The 14,819-nt window shown below is 34.3% G+C and overlaps 12 protein-coding genes and 4 pseudogenes across 16 annotated transcripts; 12 read left to right on the top strand and 4 right to left on the bottom strand.

Moving 5' to 3' along the window:
* Window positions 1–676: 676 nt before the first annotated feature.
* TVAGG3_0475240 (uncharacterized protein) lies at window positions 677–1,039 on the top strand (the record flags this gene model as incomplete). Its single annotated transcript, XM_001299015.1, has 1 exon — window positions 677–1,039. The coding sequence occupies one exon, from the start codon at window positions 677–679 to the stop codon at window positions 1,037–1,039; it is 363 nt and encodes a 120-aa protein (XP_001299016.1).
* A 265-nt stretch (window positions 1,040–1,304) lies between these two features.
* On the bottom strand, window positions 1,305–1,631 carry TVAGG3_0475230 (uncharacterized protein; the record flags this gene model as incomplete). The annotated part of the gene is made up of 1 exon (XM_001578934.2): window positions 1,305–1,631. The coding sequence occupies one exon, from the start codon at window positions 1,629–1,631 to the stop codon at window positions 1,305–1,307; it is 327 nt and encodes a 108-aa protein (XP_001578984.2).
* Window positions 1,632–3,057: 1,426 nt separating this feature from the next.
* Window positions 3,058–3,582, top strand: TVAGG3_0475220 (phage tail repeat-like family; the record flags this gene model as incomplete). Its single annotated transcript, XM_051235690.1, has 1 exon — window positions 3,058–3,582. One exon carries the CDS (start codon window positions 3,058–3,060, stop codon window positions 3,580–3,582), a length of 525 nt encoding a protein of 174 aa, XP_051093514.1.
* Window positions 3,583–4,050: 468 nt separating this feature from the next.
* TVAGG3_0475210 (K02A2.6-like family) lies at window positions 4,051–4,537 on the bottom strand (the record flags this gene model as incomplete). The annotated part of the gene is made up of 1 exon (XM_051235689.1): window positions 4,051–4,537. A coding segment is annotated over one exon (487 nt), but the record flags the coding sequence as incomplete, so codon positions are not given.
* A 17-nt stretch (window positions 4,538–4,554) lies between these two features.
* TVAGG3_0475200 (uncharacterized protein) lies at window positions 4,555–4,956 on the top strand (the record flags this gene model as incomplete). Its single annotated transcript, XM_051235688.1, has 1 exon — window positions 4,555–4,956. The coding sequence occupies one exon, from the start codon at window positions 4,555–4,557 to the stop codon at window positions 4,954–4,956; it is 402 nt and encodes a 133-aa protein (XP_051093512.1).
* A 19-nt stretch (window positions 4,957–4,975) lies between these two features.
* TVAGG3_0475190 (uncharacterized protein) lies at window positions 4,976–5,128 on the top strand (the record flags this gene model as incomplete). Its single annotated transcript, XM_051235687.1, has 1 exon — window positions 4,976–5,128. One exon carries the CDS (start codon window positions 4,976–4,978, stop codon window positions 5,126–5,128), a length of 153 nt encoding a protein of 50 aa, XP_051093511.1.
* Window positions 5,129–5,147: 19 nt separating this feature from the next.
* Window positions 5,148–5,490, top strand: TVAGG3_0475180 (uncharacterized protein; the record flags this gene model as incomplete). The annotated part of the gene is made up of 1 exon (XM_051235686.1): window positions 5,148–5,490. A coding segment is annotated over one exon (343 nt), but the record flags the coding sequence as incomplete, so codon positions are not given.
* Window positions 5,491–5,869: 379 nt separating this feature from the next.
* TVAGG3_0475170 (uncharacterized protein) lies at window positions 5,870–6,205 on the top strand (the record flags this gene model as incomplete). Its single annotated transcript, XM_051235685.1, has 1 exon — window positions 5,870–6,205. One exon carries the CDS (start codon window positions 5,870–5,872, stop codon window positions 6,203–6,205), a length of 336 nt encoding a protein of 111 aa, XP_051093509.1.
* Window positions 6,206–7,587: 1,382 nt separating this feature from the next.
* Window positions 7,588–7,842, top strand: TVAGG3_0475160 (uncharacterized protein; the record flags this gene model as incomplete). The annotated part of the gene is made up of 1 exon (XM_051235684.1): window positions 7,588–7,842. One exon carries the CDS (start codon window positions 7,588–7,590, stop codon window positions 7,840–7,842), a length of 255 nt encoding a protein of 84 aa, XP_051093508.1.
* A 776-nt stretch (window positions 7,843–8,618) lies between these two features.
* Window positions 8,619–9,281, top strand: TVAGG3_0475150 (uncharacterized protein; the record flags this gene model as incomplete). Its single annotated transcript, XM_051235683.1, has 1 exon — window positions 8,619–9,281. The coding sequence occupies one exon, from the start codon at window positions 8,619–8,621 to the stop codon at window positions 9,279–9,281; it is 663 nt and encodes a 220-aa protein (XP_051093507.1).
* Window positions 9,282–9,544: 263 nt separating this feature from the next.
* TVAGG3_0475140 lies at window positions 9,545–10,096 on the top strand (annotated as a pseudogene). The gene has a single exon. A coding segment is annotated over exon 1 (552 nt).
* Window position 10,097: 1 nt separating this feature from the next.
* TVAGG3_0475130 (organellar and viral DNA polymerase type B) lies at window positions 10,098–10,774 on the top strand (the record flags this gene model as incomplete). The annotated part of the gene is made up of 1 exon (XM_051235682.1): window positions 10,098–10,774. A coding segment is annotated over one exon (677 nt), but the record flags the coding sequence as incomplete, so codon positions are not given.
* A 695-nt stretch (window positions 10,775–11,469) lies between these two features.
* Window positions 11,470–12,087, top strand: TVAGG3_0475120 (annotated as a pseudogene). The gene has a single exon. A coding segment is annotated over exon 1 (618 nt).
* A 929-nt stretch (window positions 12,088–13,016) lies between these two features.
* On the bottom strand, window positions 13,017–13,608 carry TVAGG3_0475110 (annotated as a pseudogene). Its single transcript has one exon. A coding segment is annotated over exon 1 (592 nt).
* A 36-nt stretch (window positions 13,609–13,644) lies between these two features.
* TVAGG3_0475100 (uncharacterized protein) lies at window positions 13,645–14,097 on the top strand (the record flags this gene model as incomplete). Its single annotated transcript, XM_051235681.1, has 1 exon — window positions 13,645–14,097. The coding sequence occupies one exon, from the start codon at window positions 13,645–13,647 to the stop codon at window positions 14,095–14,097; it is 453 nt and encodes a 150-aa protein (XP_051093505.1).
* A 17-nt stretch (window positions 14,098–14,114) lies between these two features.
* TVAGG3_0475090 lies at window positions 14,115–14,533 on the bottom strand (annotated as a pseudogene). Its single transcript has one exon. A coding segment is annotated over exon 1 (419 nt).
* Between the last annotated feature and the right edge of the window lie 286 nt (window positions 14,534–14,819).

Below are 14,819 nucleotides of genomic sequence, written 5' to 3'. Positions count from 1 at the left end.
TACCATTAGATAAGAAAAATATTGTGAGAGAGGTTTTGAAAAAAGCAGAATATATAGACTGGTAGTATATCTGCTAGACTATTATATAGTGGTTCTATAAGAGTTCATGACATTGAAACACTTATGTCAAAAGTTTTATATCTTAACTATACAAATGTTTTCAAAGAGGACATAGAAAAATATATTGAGGGTATAGAGTTTGTGAGATGTTATTGGACAGAGTTGTATGAAAAATATAAAGACAAGGAAAATGTTTTCTTTATAGTGGACCCGCCGTTCTATAACACATGGGATTTTCAATACCAAGTAGACTGGACTTTGAGAGACTCTTTAGAAACTTTAGACGTTTTACATAACCATCCATGCTTTTACTTTACATCCGATAAAAGTGGTTTGGAAACCGTTATGAGATGGTTAGAGGACATACATGACTATGAGTTTAGATATGACAAGATAGAATATGAGAGAGGTCCTATAAACTGGAGAAAGTGTCACAATAAAGAAATTTTATTAGTAAGTAAATGTGGTTTGAAATAGGACTACTTGTTTTGGGTTTTTTCCATTGTGTCATTTATTTATTTGACGTGGCAGAAAAGTACAGAGAATATGAAGATGAATCAATGCCTGCAAATGTTCAGTATATGTACTCGTAAGAGATATTTTTATCTAATATTAAATGGACGCACAGAACTTAGCGAATGCACAGCAACCTGGACAACCAAACCCAGAGAATATTCCAAATGAAGTTAGAATACAAACTGCAATGGCAAACTATGGTCAAGTGCCAACAGATGTACAAATGCAAACTGCCATGTCAAATGACGCTGCGTTAGGTTTGCCACCATGGTATGCAAATATGAGATGGAAAGAGTTTTATACAAACCCTGAAGTGGGATATAAACAACTTTATGCAGATGACGCGAACACAGGAGTTGACCCAGAATATGTTTTCTACCAGAGGAGAAACAGAATGTATGAGCTCCAGTTAAAGAATGCTATGGAACTCAACAGGAAACGTAAGAGACTAGGCGGACATTAGATTTTTACATATAGTAAAATGGGTTTCTTCAGTAGTATTGGAAACTTCTTTCGAAATGTTGGAAGAGGTATATGGAATGGAATAAAAACCGTAGGAAGAGGAATTTGGAACGGAGTCAAAAATATTGGTAAAAGAGTAGGTCAGTTCGTTGGTATTATACCTAAAGACCCTGAACCAGAAGAACAAGCTCCTGTTATACAACAGCCTGAACCTGCACCACAGTCTAGTTGGCAACCAAATACAACACCTCAACCGTATTAAAAAATTATATTTTTACCGTTCGATAGTAGTTGTATATGAAACTAAGTTCTAAGTAAAACGCATGGTATAATGGAATTATTCTTTTTCTTCCATCTGTAGTAAACCATACTTGAAAGTCTGAAATACTTCCACTTGGTGGTTCGTATAACTTTGTAGGTTTTTCGTAAAAGTCATTTGCCAAGCATAAGAAAGAGTTTTGGGCGCCAGAAAATGAAGCATGAACAATAATAGCAGCTGGGTCGAAAACATTTTCATATGTTCCATTAGGGTTTTCGACTTCATAAAAGTCTGGGTGTACTGGATATGCTGCAGGCTGATTTAACATCCTCATAAATCTATACCATGCCAAGTTGTTATATTTTGTAGAAATATAAACGTTTTCTCCAAGGTCTTCTATTCTATTGATTTTAACAGTTGCATTTTTCCTGTCATAAATAATATCGAGATGGTATTCTCCCTCGTCAATGTTATACTGGTTTGCATATTCGATATAGATATCGTTTATTTTTTCTTGAAAAGCTTGAAGAGTTGTTTCTAAGTTTACAAGCAAACTAACTTGTAAAAGTTTTCCCTGTTCAAATTTCTCATACATACGTTTTTCTTTGTTATAGTATCGAACTTCAAAACCGACCGTAAATGGGAAACCATGTATGGCTTCTGAAATGAACTTCATTCTACGAAAGCCAATAGCTTTTGTGACAGATGGGTCTCTTAACCATCTTAATGGGTAGTCAAAACGATAGCCTTCATGCTTTACGGTCTCTGTCTCAAACTTTTGACCGAAATTAGTAAAAAGTTCATCTAATGGTTTAGTTGTAGCAACTCTTGAATTTTCTTTTTCTATTGAAAGCATATTTTATCTAGAATAAAAATGTCGAAAGATATTGCTTCCATAAGAGAAATACAACACAACCGACAACTCATTATGCAAGCTCTAAATAAGAACACAACAAACTTTTCAAACTACTCTAAGATATCTGAGTCATTGAAAGAAGGAAACTTAAAACTGACATTAAACCCAATGACAGATGAGTTTCTGTTTCAAGACAAGAAGAACAATACTGTCTGTATAAATCCAACAAAAGGAACTTTAAACGAGAAACCTATAAATGAACTTCTTTTGAAAGCAGATGTTGACAACAAAGCTGACAAAGAATATGTAGACGATGCAATAGCAAAAGAAGAAGAAAGAGCTAACAATGCTTATGCAACAAAAGAACATACTCATCCTGAACTAGCAGACAAAACATATGTTGACAATAAAATGTCAAGTGAAGTGACAAGAGCTGAAAACGAATATTCTAAAAAAGACTCATACACATTCTATATCTGAAATAACAGACTTAAACGTTAGCCTTGAAAAGAAAGCAGATAAGGAATATGTGGCTAGTAAGTTAGAGAAGAAAGCGGATAAGGAATATGTGGATGAAAAAGATAACGAAATGAAAGAAAGGGTTGACTGGTACCATGAATGGACATCGAAGACTTTTAAAGTTAAAGCCGATACAGGATGGGTTTCAGGATGTTTAGACCTTAAAGCAGATAAAACTTATGTTAACGATGAGTTAGAGAAGAAAGCAAATAAGAACCATACACATACAAGTTTTACAACTGTTGCTATAGAAAGTATTGAAGGAACGGTTGAAGAAACTGGTGGGGATGCAATATATTGTAAACCTCCTAACTTTCCACAAGGTTTAACATCGGATGACGACATAACGACGATGAAAAACATTAGATGTAAAGATGTTTATGTCATGAAGGATGAACATAATATTAAATTCACTGCTCAAGATTTATATGACAAGAAAGCAGACAAAACAGAGCTTCAAACATTAAAGACAGAAATGCTTCAAACATTATATCCTATAGGCTCTATTTATACGTCAATGAACTCTACCAGACCAGAAACAGTTCTGGGTTTTGGAACTTGGACTCAAATAGTCGACAGGTTTTTGTATTGTGCAAACTCTTCAAAGGAAACAGGTGGAAGTAAAACGATTTCAGGTGAAAATTTACCTGCACACAGTCACTACATAGATTTAAGTACATCTCAAGCAGGTTGGCATAAGCATAAATTTTGGGATTGGTCGGCAATGACAAAAGGTAAAGGATATGATGTTAAAGACAACGTTCAGTTTGCTATAAATTGTTTCTGGGGTAACACTCAGGGAGATGGAAACCATACACATCGCGTTTCAGGATATACGCAAACAACGGGACAAAGTAAAGAATACATGCCACCTTACATGACAGTTTACGCATGGTATAGAAATGCTTAGTCGTCATTTTCAACTTCTTTAGCATATTCGTCAGGAGTTGTCTTATATTTGTTAGGAACTGTCTTTGAAAGTATACCACCTTGAACTTTGACAAGTTTGAAACGAGGTCTGACAATAGTAGTTTTATCTTCTGCTTGCAGTGTGTACATTTTGCCATGTTTGCCTAAAACTTCATAATATTCTCTTGTATACTTTCTTCTATTTTTACGAACACGAACGTGAGTACCTGTCGGGTTCCCATTGTTGTCATAGTCAATAGTATTTTCATATGGGTCGCGTTTAGGTATTTCTATTTTTACTTTGTCACCTTTCTGAAGTTTGAAGCCCGGCATTCTTTCTTGTTTGTCTCTTTGACTAAATTATTAAATATATAGTCTTTCTCTAAGTCAGGGTTGTTTTTCATTTCTTCAGGGGAGTGGTTTCCCAAACCTTTTTGTTTACGGCTATTGTAAATATTTAAAACTTGTCTCATCTTTGCCTGGGAGAAGTGTCTATATTTGTCGTCATATGACATTTCATTTGCTTCACCACCTTGTGGTTGGTTTAAGTCTCTTAACATTTTTATACAACCGTCAATGACACCAAGAGCAGAATGGTTTTGGTCGACAATGAAATATTGGTTTACATTTTTTGAACGCAGATAGTTTTTTACATCATCTGATTTGAAAGAACTTTCACAGTCAGATGTCAGTTTTGTTGGATGGTATTTGTCAACGAATATTGTCAAAGCTGCTAAGATATCTAAAATATTTTTGGACTGTAATGGTATGGCTTCACAGTATCTTGTGTTTTGACCGACAAATATTAGCCAGTATGGTGGTCCATCTTCTCTATACCTCGGAATGTTTTCCAAGATATCCATAAACCAAGCATTTGGTGTTGAACTAAAGATTTTTATCATGAGTGCTTTCTTTGTTGCCTTAGAAACATAGGGGTCCTTGTTTGGATTCGTCATTTTTTATCCTATAAGAAATGGGTTTATTTGGCGCATTAGCAGGAGTTGCATCTAGATTTTTACCCGCAGTGGGAACAATAGCCAGAGGTGTATTTGGAGTTGGAAGGAAGATTTTGAGTACATTAGGTATACTTAAAGAGAAAGCACAACATATTATACAAACTGTACAGAAAGGTTGGGATGTAGCACGAGATGCAACAAATCTTATTCCAAATCCTGAAACAAGAGGAAAAGTTCAAGGATGGATGGACAATGTAGGAAGACAAGCAGGAAACTATTATAACAAAGCAAATGACTACTATAACCAAGCAGGACACTATATGGACCAAGGTGAAAGATTCTTTAACAGAGGATATAACCATGCACAACAATGGGTAAACAATAACCAACCGCAACCACCTCAAACGTGGGGAATGTAAAGTTTTTTACTGAGATGAAATGAACAATACAGCATTGAGACAAATGGGTTCAAGATGGATTTGTCGACTTCCAGCAGTTACACAACGTGTTTGTCAAGTTCTTCCTATACCTCAGGAAGTTTTAGACCGACTTAAAAAACCTAAACAACCAGTTGAAAACAAACCAAACTAAAATTTTTTACTGAGATGAAATGACCGAAGAAGTTGAAACGGTAGATTTGACACCACAAACAAAAAGTTCAGAACCATTGTCAAAACCTGTCAAAGAACTTACAGATGAAGAGAAAAATTCAATAATAGAAAGTGCCAGGTCTGGAAATACAAACCCTAACTACAAAGTCACTTTTCATAAAAATGGAACGGCAAGTATCTCAAAAAAGAAACAGACTCTCACAAATAAAATATTGAAGTCTGAAGGAGCTTTCGAGACAACAGATGGAAAAGTTTACTTCACTGACCAACAGTTCATTATAGAACATCTCATTGACTTAGAGTCGAAATATTCTAAACTTTACAACAAACACAAAAAGTTGAAAGGAAAAAAAACAAATGGCATATGATATTTATGAAGATGTTGACGACACAACTGTTCCTGCAAGTGAAGTAAAGTCAGAGGAACCGAAAAGTGACGAAAAACCGATAGAAGAAGAAAAACCAAAAACTGAAGATAAACCAAAACCAAAGTTTAGTTTGGAAACTAAACCAAGTCAACCTTCATTAGCTGGTATGGGTTGGCGTCAAAGACTTATGGCAGCAGGCGGTTATGTAAAGTAAAGAAAAAATATTTTTTTATTCGAATTTGAAATGTACGCTGAGTTTGTTAGTGAACCTCAAGTTGAAGGAAACTTGTTTGTTAGATGAGAAATATGAAATGGCATACCATTTTAAAACAATATATTTTTACATATATTAAATGCTTCAGGTTGAAAAACAAAGAACAAAAGTAGCAGATACAAAACCGTTAGACTATATCTTTACAAATGCTGGTAGGACTATTTCAGATGAAGAAATTTCATCCCGAACATACAGGTTTGACTATCCAATTCGTTGGCTTCAAAGTCCTTCAGATGCAAAGGCAATAGGATTTAGAAGAGTTTTGTTTTCAAATAGAACTAACGCATTTATGTTCGCAGTATATTTTCATGGGCAGTATAAAGGTTCTGATGGTCTAATAGACAAATTTGACGAAATGAGAATCTTTACAGTTCGTTCAGACGAAAGTCTTGAGAAAACTCTAAATGACTTTTAAACTCAAATGAACAAATATTATTGGGAATTTCAAGAAAAATACGACTCTTTACTAAATGGAACATACTATCTGAAACTAGAATATGACAAGATGAACTCCACCGTTTCATTTCAAAAGATTGAAATTAACCCTCCAAGAGATACAGAGTTTTTATATTGGAAAGTAGACAAACGTTCTTGGGCACAATTTCTTCGGTTACTAAACCAGAACGAACCATTACCACCAGATGGTCCATTTAAATTTATACTTCCACCAGCAGATTTGACAGTTTATAGAAACGTGTTTGACCCTCAAAATGTTATGTGTCATGCAAGTTTCAGTTCAAGCAACAATAGTTTTCTATGTATTGGTAAGGACTTTTATGACTTTGCTTCTAAATTCTACGAACCACCTAGTAACAGTTTCTCTGACTTTCAAGTTTGGTTCACAACAAATGGTGTGCAACATATTATTCCATTGTACTATGACTTTTATCTCGAATTGTCTTTCATATATAACTACGGAAAAGTGCTGAAAAAGTATTGAATGTGAAGATATTAGAAAATAACATTTTTTCTAACATCGTAGAAAACTCATGAAAACAATTTATTTTTGACACTTTCACAAAAAACATAAAAAAGTGAAGTTAAACGTTAAGGTTTACTGAACTGGTTGGATGTCGCCTTCACAGGTTATGTAGAACGGCTGACCCGAGAAGTGGAACAGTGCTCTGAGAATTTGTATAATTCGTGGAATTGGACTCTCTCTGTTTGGAAGTAGTATCCAAGGACGTTTGTTTAGGAACTTAACAAGAGCTTCTTTCTTTGCTTGCTTTATGCCATCGTAGGCTGTCCCGTCTGGTATTTGAATTGGAATTCCAGTCGAAATCTCGAGAGTCAAGGCAGCCCTTCCAGAAATAGTGGTGAACTTGACCTTGGGCTTCATGACCTTGCGCAAGTACTGCTTAACAAGCTCGTTAATTTAAATTAGGTAAACTGCCTCATCTAATGGCTCGATGTTGTCCATTGCACTGCTTCAGAACAATACTTGTACTTTTTCAGAACAATACTTGCACTGCTTCAGAACAATACTTGTACTTTTTCAGAACAATACTTGCACTGCTTCAGAACAATACTTGTACTTTTTCAGAACAAGACTTGCACTGCTTCAGAACAAATTTCCCGTAAAAGCTCTCAATTTGTGAGAAAAATTTTCTGTTTCAGAACAATACTTGTACTTTTTCAGAACAATACTTGTACTTTTTCAGAACAATACTTGCACTGCTTCAGAACAATACTTGTACTTTTTCAGAACAATACTTGCACTGCTTCAGAACAATACTTGTACTTTTTCAGAACAAGACTTGCACTGCTTCAGAACAATATTTGTACTGTTTCAAGACAATGTCCGACGTACCACCAACCCAGTCCATTCCCAAACCAGAGGAACCTAAAGCACCACAACAGTCTCATCAGCCTATGCCTTACTGCCCCAACCCTTGGATGTTCCAGCAAGCTCCACCCCAGCAATTCCAATCTCAATCCCAATCGAAGAGAGCCCAAGAGTTCGAAGAAGGTCTGAACCGCTTACGCAAAGATTATGCTACTGCCCCTATTGAGAGAAAGTTGTTCCCGGACCCAAAAATAAAGTTTAGGTGAAGTGGTGCGATCTCACCTGTTTTTTCACCTCTTTTTTTCACCTCTTGAATTTTCATGAATTTCCTTAAGATAGAAAAAATAAAGTTAGTTTTATTTTGTATTTTTTGTATGTAAGATATGATTTCAGGGATTTTTTTGACGAAGTGTCAATGTTCACTTCGTCAAAAAATAACAGTTATCTAATGAAAAAGTGTCATTTTTTTGTATTTTTTTGTATGTAAGATATGATTTCAGGGATTTTTTTGACGAAGTGTCAATGTTCACTTCGTCAAAAAATAACAGTTATCTAATGAAAAAGTGTCATTTTTTTTCACCCTCTTGAATTTTCATGACTTCTTCGTACATGCTTTGTCATGACTTCTTCGTAAATGTTTTGTCAAGACTTCTTCGTACATGTTTTGTCATGACTTCTTCGTAAATGTTTTGTCATGACTTCTTCGTAAATGTTTTGTCGAAACTTCATCGTACATGCTTTGTCAAACATGAACGTAAATGTTTTGTCAAGACTTCTTCGTAAATGTTTTGTCAAGACTTCTTCGTACATGTTTTGTCAAACATGAACGTAAATGTTTTGTCATGACTTCATCGTAATGAGTGTAAAGGACCCAAAAATAAAGTTTATGTTAGAATGTTAGATCTAACATGTTTTCTAACACGTTTTCTAACATGGTCTAAAACTCTCGAAAATCATAAATTTTTGACATTTCCTTATGAAATAAAAAATAAAGTTAGTTTTATTTTTTTATTTTTTTTTTATTTTGTATGTAAGAACAGAAATGTCAGTCGAAGCAAAAACATTCACTAACAAATCTAATGGCGAAACATTCACAAAAGGCACTTATAACGGTATTGAAGTCTTACGTAGAAACAAGGATGGTTATATAAATGCAACAAATATGTGTCAGCAGTTTAGGAAAGACTTTAGAAAGTTGTTGGAAAATAAGTCCTGGGAAGAGTATTATAAGGCATTTTGTGAAGAATATAGCAACCGTCTGAATTCCGACGGTTGGTTTTTATACAAAATTCATGCAGGAATTCCTGATGAAATCAAACAGGTTAGAGGAACGTATGTAGACCCAAGACTTATAAACTATATAACAATGTGGGCTTCTCCAAAATATTGCATAGCAGTTGGAAAAATTATGGATTCCATAGACAAGAAAGTTCATGAGAAGTTAGATGAAGAAGAACTCGAAGATACAGTAGAGAATGCTAAACCTTTGTTTGAAGAAGAAGTTGGAAAAATGTGCGAAAAACAATTAGAACATGAACGTGAGATATGTTATGGTTATAGAAATTCTCCATACGAACTAGACCAATGGGAACAAGAAGATTTAAAGAGAGAATTTAGAGAATATGAACTCGCTAAGATAGCATTTGAAGCTGCAGAAAAGAAGTTAAAAGTTTGGGGTCGTTTTGTACAAAAATATTGTGAGTAAATGAACCATTTATTTTTGTCATAAATAATGTTTATGTTAGAATGTTAGATCTAACATGTTTTCTAACACGTTTTCTAACATGGTCTAAAACTCTCGAAAATCATGAAATTTACACCAAAAATAATGTTTAGGTGAAGTGGTGCGATCTCACCTCCTTTTTCACCTCTTTTTTCACCTCTTGAATTTTCATGAATTTTCCCGAAATAAAAAATAAAGTTAGTTTTATTTTTTTTATTTTTTTTATTTTGTATAAAAAAATAAAAATGTCAACAATCGGCACAACAACAGTTCAAACAACAACAGCACCTAACTCGTTAGTCATGAATCCTACGTCAATGTTAGTAGAGATGAAAAGCTTCATTCCTTCTTCATATACTTTCGAAACAGAAATCCAGAAGATAAAGCAAGAACTTTTAACATGTAATTTAGACTGTAGTGCGAAAGATGAAACAAATGAAGAATATCTTTATGAAATGCAGGACATTATTGACCATTTACCCAAATTGCCTGAAATCCAACAACAAAAACTCACTATTCCTGAATTTGACGAAATTGAAGTCAAAGCAACTGACTCAGTAGAAATAAAGAAGTTCATACGAAAGGTAAACTATGAATTCCTTGGTTTTCATTGCAACCATAAGGTTATGGACAAAGATTGCGACATGGTATATAAGAATGTTTCTGACATATATAAATCTGAAGAATTTAAGACCTACGACAACTTTGTTTCGTTAGTTGCTGAATGTGTATGGCAGATAAGAGATAAAGATAGAAGAGGTAAGGTATGGAACAAAAAATAAGACCGCTATGTTTGAGATGAAGAGAGCAATTGACGCTTTAGTTGTTTTAGCAGGTAAGGTTTCAGAATATAACGCAAAAATGAACCCGCAATGTTCAAAATGTAAAGCAGCAATGAGGAGATATAACTACTCCGTCAAAGAGATAGAACGTATGAGAAACGACTATGCAGACTTAAAGAAAGAAATGACAAACATTGAGTTTGAAACAGTTGGAAAGATAGACAATGACACCAAAGTGGTTAGAATAGGTGATTTAAACGTAAGATACTCAAAGAAATACAATAAATATTCTTTGTCAGACATTATATCTCCATCTGGAAAGAGACCGCAGGACTGGGTTAGAATTGCTTCAACTCAGAAAATTTTGACAAGAAATCCTGAGCTTATGATATCGGTAAAATTCTATGGAACTACAGCATATCTCATCGACAAAAGTCTTATACCAATAGTTTTGTTATGGTTAGACCCAGTTGTTGGATATAACTTCATAACATATGGTTCATTCGATACGGAACGTTGCAGTGAAGGCTTACTTTACATCGTTCAGAAACCGAAGGACTTCAACACAAAAAGATATAAGATAGGAAGAACATATAATATAACTCTAAGATATGACAGTACAGTCAATATAGTCAAGGTTGTGTTCGTTAACGATATGAGAGCTGCAGAAACAGAACTACTTGAAAAGTTTGAGAAAATGTATGGTGCTCCCATAAAAGGTAAAGAAACGTTTGAAGTAGATGAGATAGATAAAGCTATAAAATTATTTGACGAAGTTGCTGAAAAATACATGTAAAAATAACGTTTACCATGTAAAACGCTTGTGAAAAAACAGGTGAAAAAACAGGTGAGATCGCACCTCTTCACCTAAACATTATTTTTGTCTGATTTACGCTCATTACGAAGAAGTTTCGACAAAATTTACGAAGAAGTTTTGACAAAACATTTACGAAGAAGTCTTGACAAAACATTTACGCTCATTACGATGAAGAAGTCTTGACAAAGCATGTACGAAGAAGTCATGACAAAACATTTACGAAGAAGTTTTGACAAAACATGTACGTTCATGTTTGACAAAACATTTACGAAGAAGTCTTGACAAAACATTTACGAAGAAGTCATGAAAATTCACGAGGGTAGAAAACGTGTTAGATCTAACCTTCTACCCTAAAATATATTTTTGCTGAATTCCGTATGAAAACAGTGAAGAACAGCGAGTACGTTAAAAAACGTAGTCGCCAAAACTCTATGAAAATCATGAAGCACAGCGAGACCGACTTTTTTCGGTCTTGCATAAAACTCATGAAAATCATGAATTTCCTTAAGACAGAAAAAATAAAGTTAGTTTTATTTTTATTTATTTTTTTATTTTGTATGTAAGGACAGATATGTCAACATCAGAGAACACAACAACTGCTATCGTTCATGAAGCCATAAATGAAGAATATGAGTGGGTTCAGTTTAACAAACAACTCCGTCTCATTCGTTCGGTCAAAGACGATATGTACCAAATGCAAAGTATTTTGAATGCTCTTCGTTCTACAAAGCAAGCACATCATTGGTTTGAAAACCAACAGACAAAAGAACTTTAGAAGAATTTCCTATATGTTTGCGACCCGAGGAAAACCGCGGGTCGAGATTCCGTACGAAAATCGTAAAAATTTGCTAAATGGTTTGAGAGGCTGGTATGTACATAGACTTCTTGTAAATGCTGTTGCAATGTGGGCTTCACCTCGTTACGCTTGTTATATTTTCATGATGTTAGATGAAATTCATAGACAAGAACGTGAAGAGCTAGAGAACAAGCTTGAAGCAAAAGACAAAAGCATTCAGAAAAAGAATACCACGTTCGGTACAAAAGGAAGGAAAAGAACTATAAGTATATGATTTATACTGAAGAGATGGAAAAATGAAGAAGACAGAGATATGGTTATGTTGCATTTAGTCAGAAGAAACAACAAAAGCTTTTACGACCTTGCTAAGATTTACAAATCTGACAGAAATTGGTTCTATCGCGAAAACTTACCGATTTAATGACCCAAATGAAGATGTGAAACAAATAGTTCAAGATACTTTTACCTCAAACACACTATGATATTAAAGGTTGTACAATACTTACCTTCAAAGAAGATTTGCCATTGCTTAAAGGAAAAAATAACAGAGTATTTTGACAACTTCAAACAAGTAGAGTAGATGAACCATTTATTTTTCAAGCTTGACTTCAGATGGCTCAAGTAGCTCTATAAGGTAAATTGCCTTGTCAAATCCTTCTGGCATTCCGAGTCCTTCCTTCCGACAGAAAAAGTTTTTCCTTCCGACAGAAAAAGTTTTCCTTCGACAGAAAAAGTTTTTCCTTCCGACAGAAAAAATTTTTCCCGACGACAGGAAGAACGCTTCCAGTTGTCCGTCCGTAAACCATTCAAATTTTCGAAAATTGAGAACTTTTTGGTCGAACTTCAGAAAAAGTTTTTCCTTCCGACAGAAAAAGTTTTTCCTTCCAACAGGAAAAGTTTTTCCTTCCAACAGGAAAAGTTTTTCCTTCCGACAGGACACAAACGGATGACTGACGTTCCTCTTCCTGAATGCCTTCCCAAACCAGAAGAACGACAGCCCAGCACCACAACAGACTTACTAAGACTAAACACTTACATTTTTCAAGCTTGACTTTTTACAATTTGAACTTTGTTTGCGTAGATATGAATTCTGAAAGAAGTATGAGGGTCTTGTATGACTTTGTACTTCTCCCATAGTTCATATCTGTCAAACTTACCTGCCATGGACTTTTCATAAGTTCCATGAAATCGTCTTCGGACAATCGGGGAAAAGTACAATGTCAGTAAGTATTCTCTTTACATCCTTACTTAAACTCTTTGCTGTCTGTACACAAATGACAACTGAGATGTTAAAGTGTCTGAGCTTCTTAAGAATTCGACACATATCTTGTTCTCTATTCTTTAACAAAGGATGAGAAGCAAAGTCATCTAAGATAAGAAGACATCTATGAGGGTATGTCTTCCAATCGTAAGATTGCAATTTCTTCGAAATGTATTCTATCTCTTTCTGTTTGTTTCTGAAGTGTTTCTTCTCTAATATTCTCTGCATTTCCTCATTTGGGTCTTTAAACTTCGAATTTATATACTCATTTATAGCATTGTACTTCAAAACCCTTCTTTGGTACTTCTTTATCCAATCTAACACTCAGTATCCTTTATACATACTAACTTAGACTTCTTTATAATATCTTTGAACGAATTGACGGTTTGGTCAAATTGACCAGAAGTACTACAAATGACAACTAACTCATAGAATGGGTTCTTCTCATCTAGTTCTTGTTGTTGTGCAGCCATTTTAAGATAAGTGAAAGTCTTACCCGACCCAGGTGGTGCAATTAGACCTGTTATACCATTCTGAGCAAATAAGAATTGTCATGTATAGGTTTTATCTGAGCATTTTCTAACTTCCTCTTGTTCTTGTTTTAAAACATTCTCAAATTTCTTGTCAATGTCAGCAAACTTTTTTTCTAACATATTTTTAGAAAAATTAAAATTTTTATCTTTTAGAAAATGTCTAGCGATTTCGCTATCTATATTCGAGACAAACTTTTCGACAGCAAAACTTCTGTCGACCATAAAATCTTACATAGTGTAAACAAGAAAGGTGAATTTGTTCTAAAGTTCTGTTTCTGGGAATATGACAAGAACCATAAAACATTAAGCAGAGCAGTCTTAAAATTTGTCAATGACAGACTTGTTGACAGAGATGACGCCGATTGGAAAGATGAAGTCCAACAAAAGTTCTTAGAATGCAAAGAAGACACATGCGCTGTTCTTGAAGATGAAATAGAAAACAGAATAGATGAGCTATTAAAGGACAAAGAACTTTTACATAAATATGGTTCGGAGAAATTTGACATAACTCCACCAGAAAAGAAGAAGAAAGAAAAGAAAGAAAAGAAAGTAGAAGAAGAGAAGAAAGAACCTGAACCAGTTCCAGAGAAAAAGAAATTTGACATGTAAAAATAAAATTTTTATTTTTAGAACATTTCTGGGTCAATGTCAATGTTCTCTTCCTCTTTAGGAGTAAACACTGGCTTAGACTCTAAAATCTTTTACCCAATTTACCTTGAACTTCTACAACTTTAGACTCATAATATTCATAGTCGTCTGTCTTCTTTGGTTCATAAGGTATAACAAGTTTGTATGCTTTGCCTTCTTTAAGGTTTGAGAACCTTCTGTCAAAACTTTCTTTGACTGCTAACAAACCTTCTATGTCTAAGTCTTCAAATTTCGCACCATTTTTAGTCACAATAGCAAACTTAACTGGTTCGATGTTCCAAACTTTGCTGAATGAAGACTTTTCAAAATGGTAGAAGTAAACATTCAAATATGTGAATGGGTCTAGTTCTTCTTTAAGTCCTGACATGTACTTGTTTACTGAAATATATTTCGTCATCTTTTCTATCGGATAAAAAAATATTTTTTTTAAATTTACTCATAAAAATTTTTCTTTGTATATACACCATTCTGTACGTCTAAAAGACTTTTGACATTTGCCAAGAATGTTCGTTTAGACGCTGTCATATAACCATATTCTTGACAATATTGTTTATACGAATCGTACAATGACCTTTCATCTAAACACTCAAAGTCAGTTTCATCTATGAACAGTTCATATACACTCTTGTTTGCTTCTAACAATGTTTGTCTCTCTTCGGTATGTGGAATTTGTCTTGGATTGA

Source organism: Trichomonas vaginalis, chromosome II, assembly GCF_026262505.1.
Source record: "Trichomonas vaginalis G3 chromosome II, whole genome shotgun sequence".
Taxonomy (NCBI): Eukaryota; Parabasalia; order Trichomonadida; family Trichomonadidae; genus Trichomonas; species Trichomonas vaginalis.
This window is presented reverse-complemented; position numbering and strand designations above follow the sequence as displayed.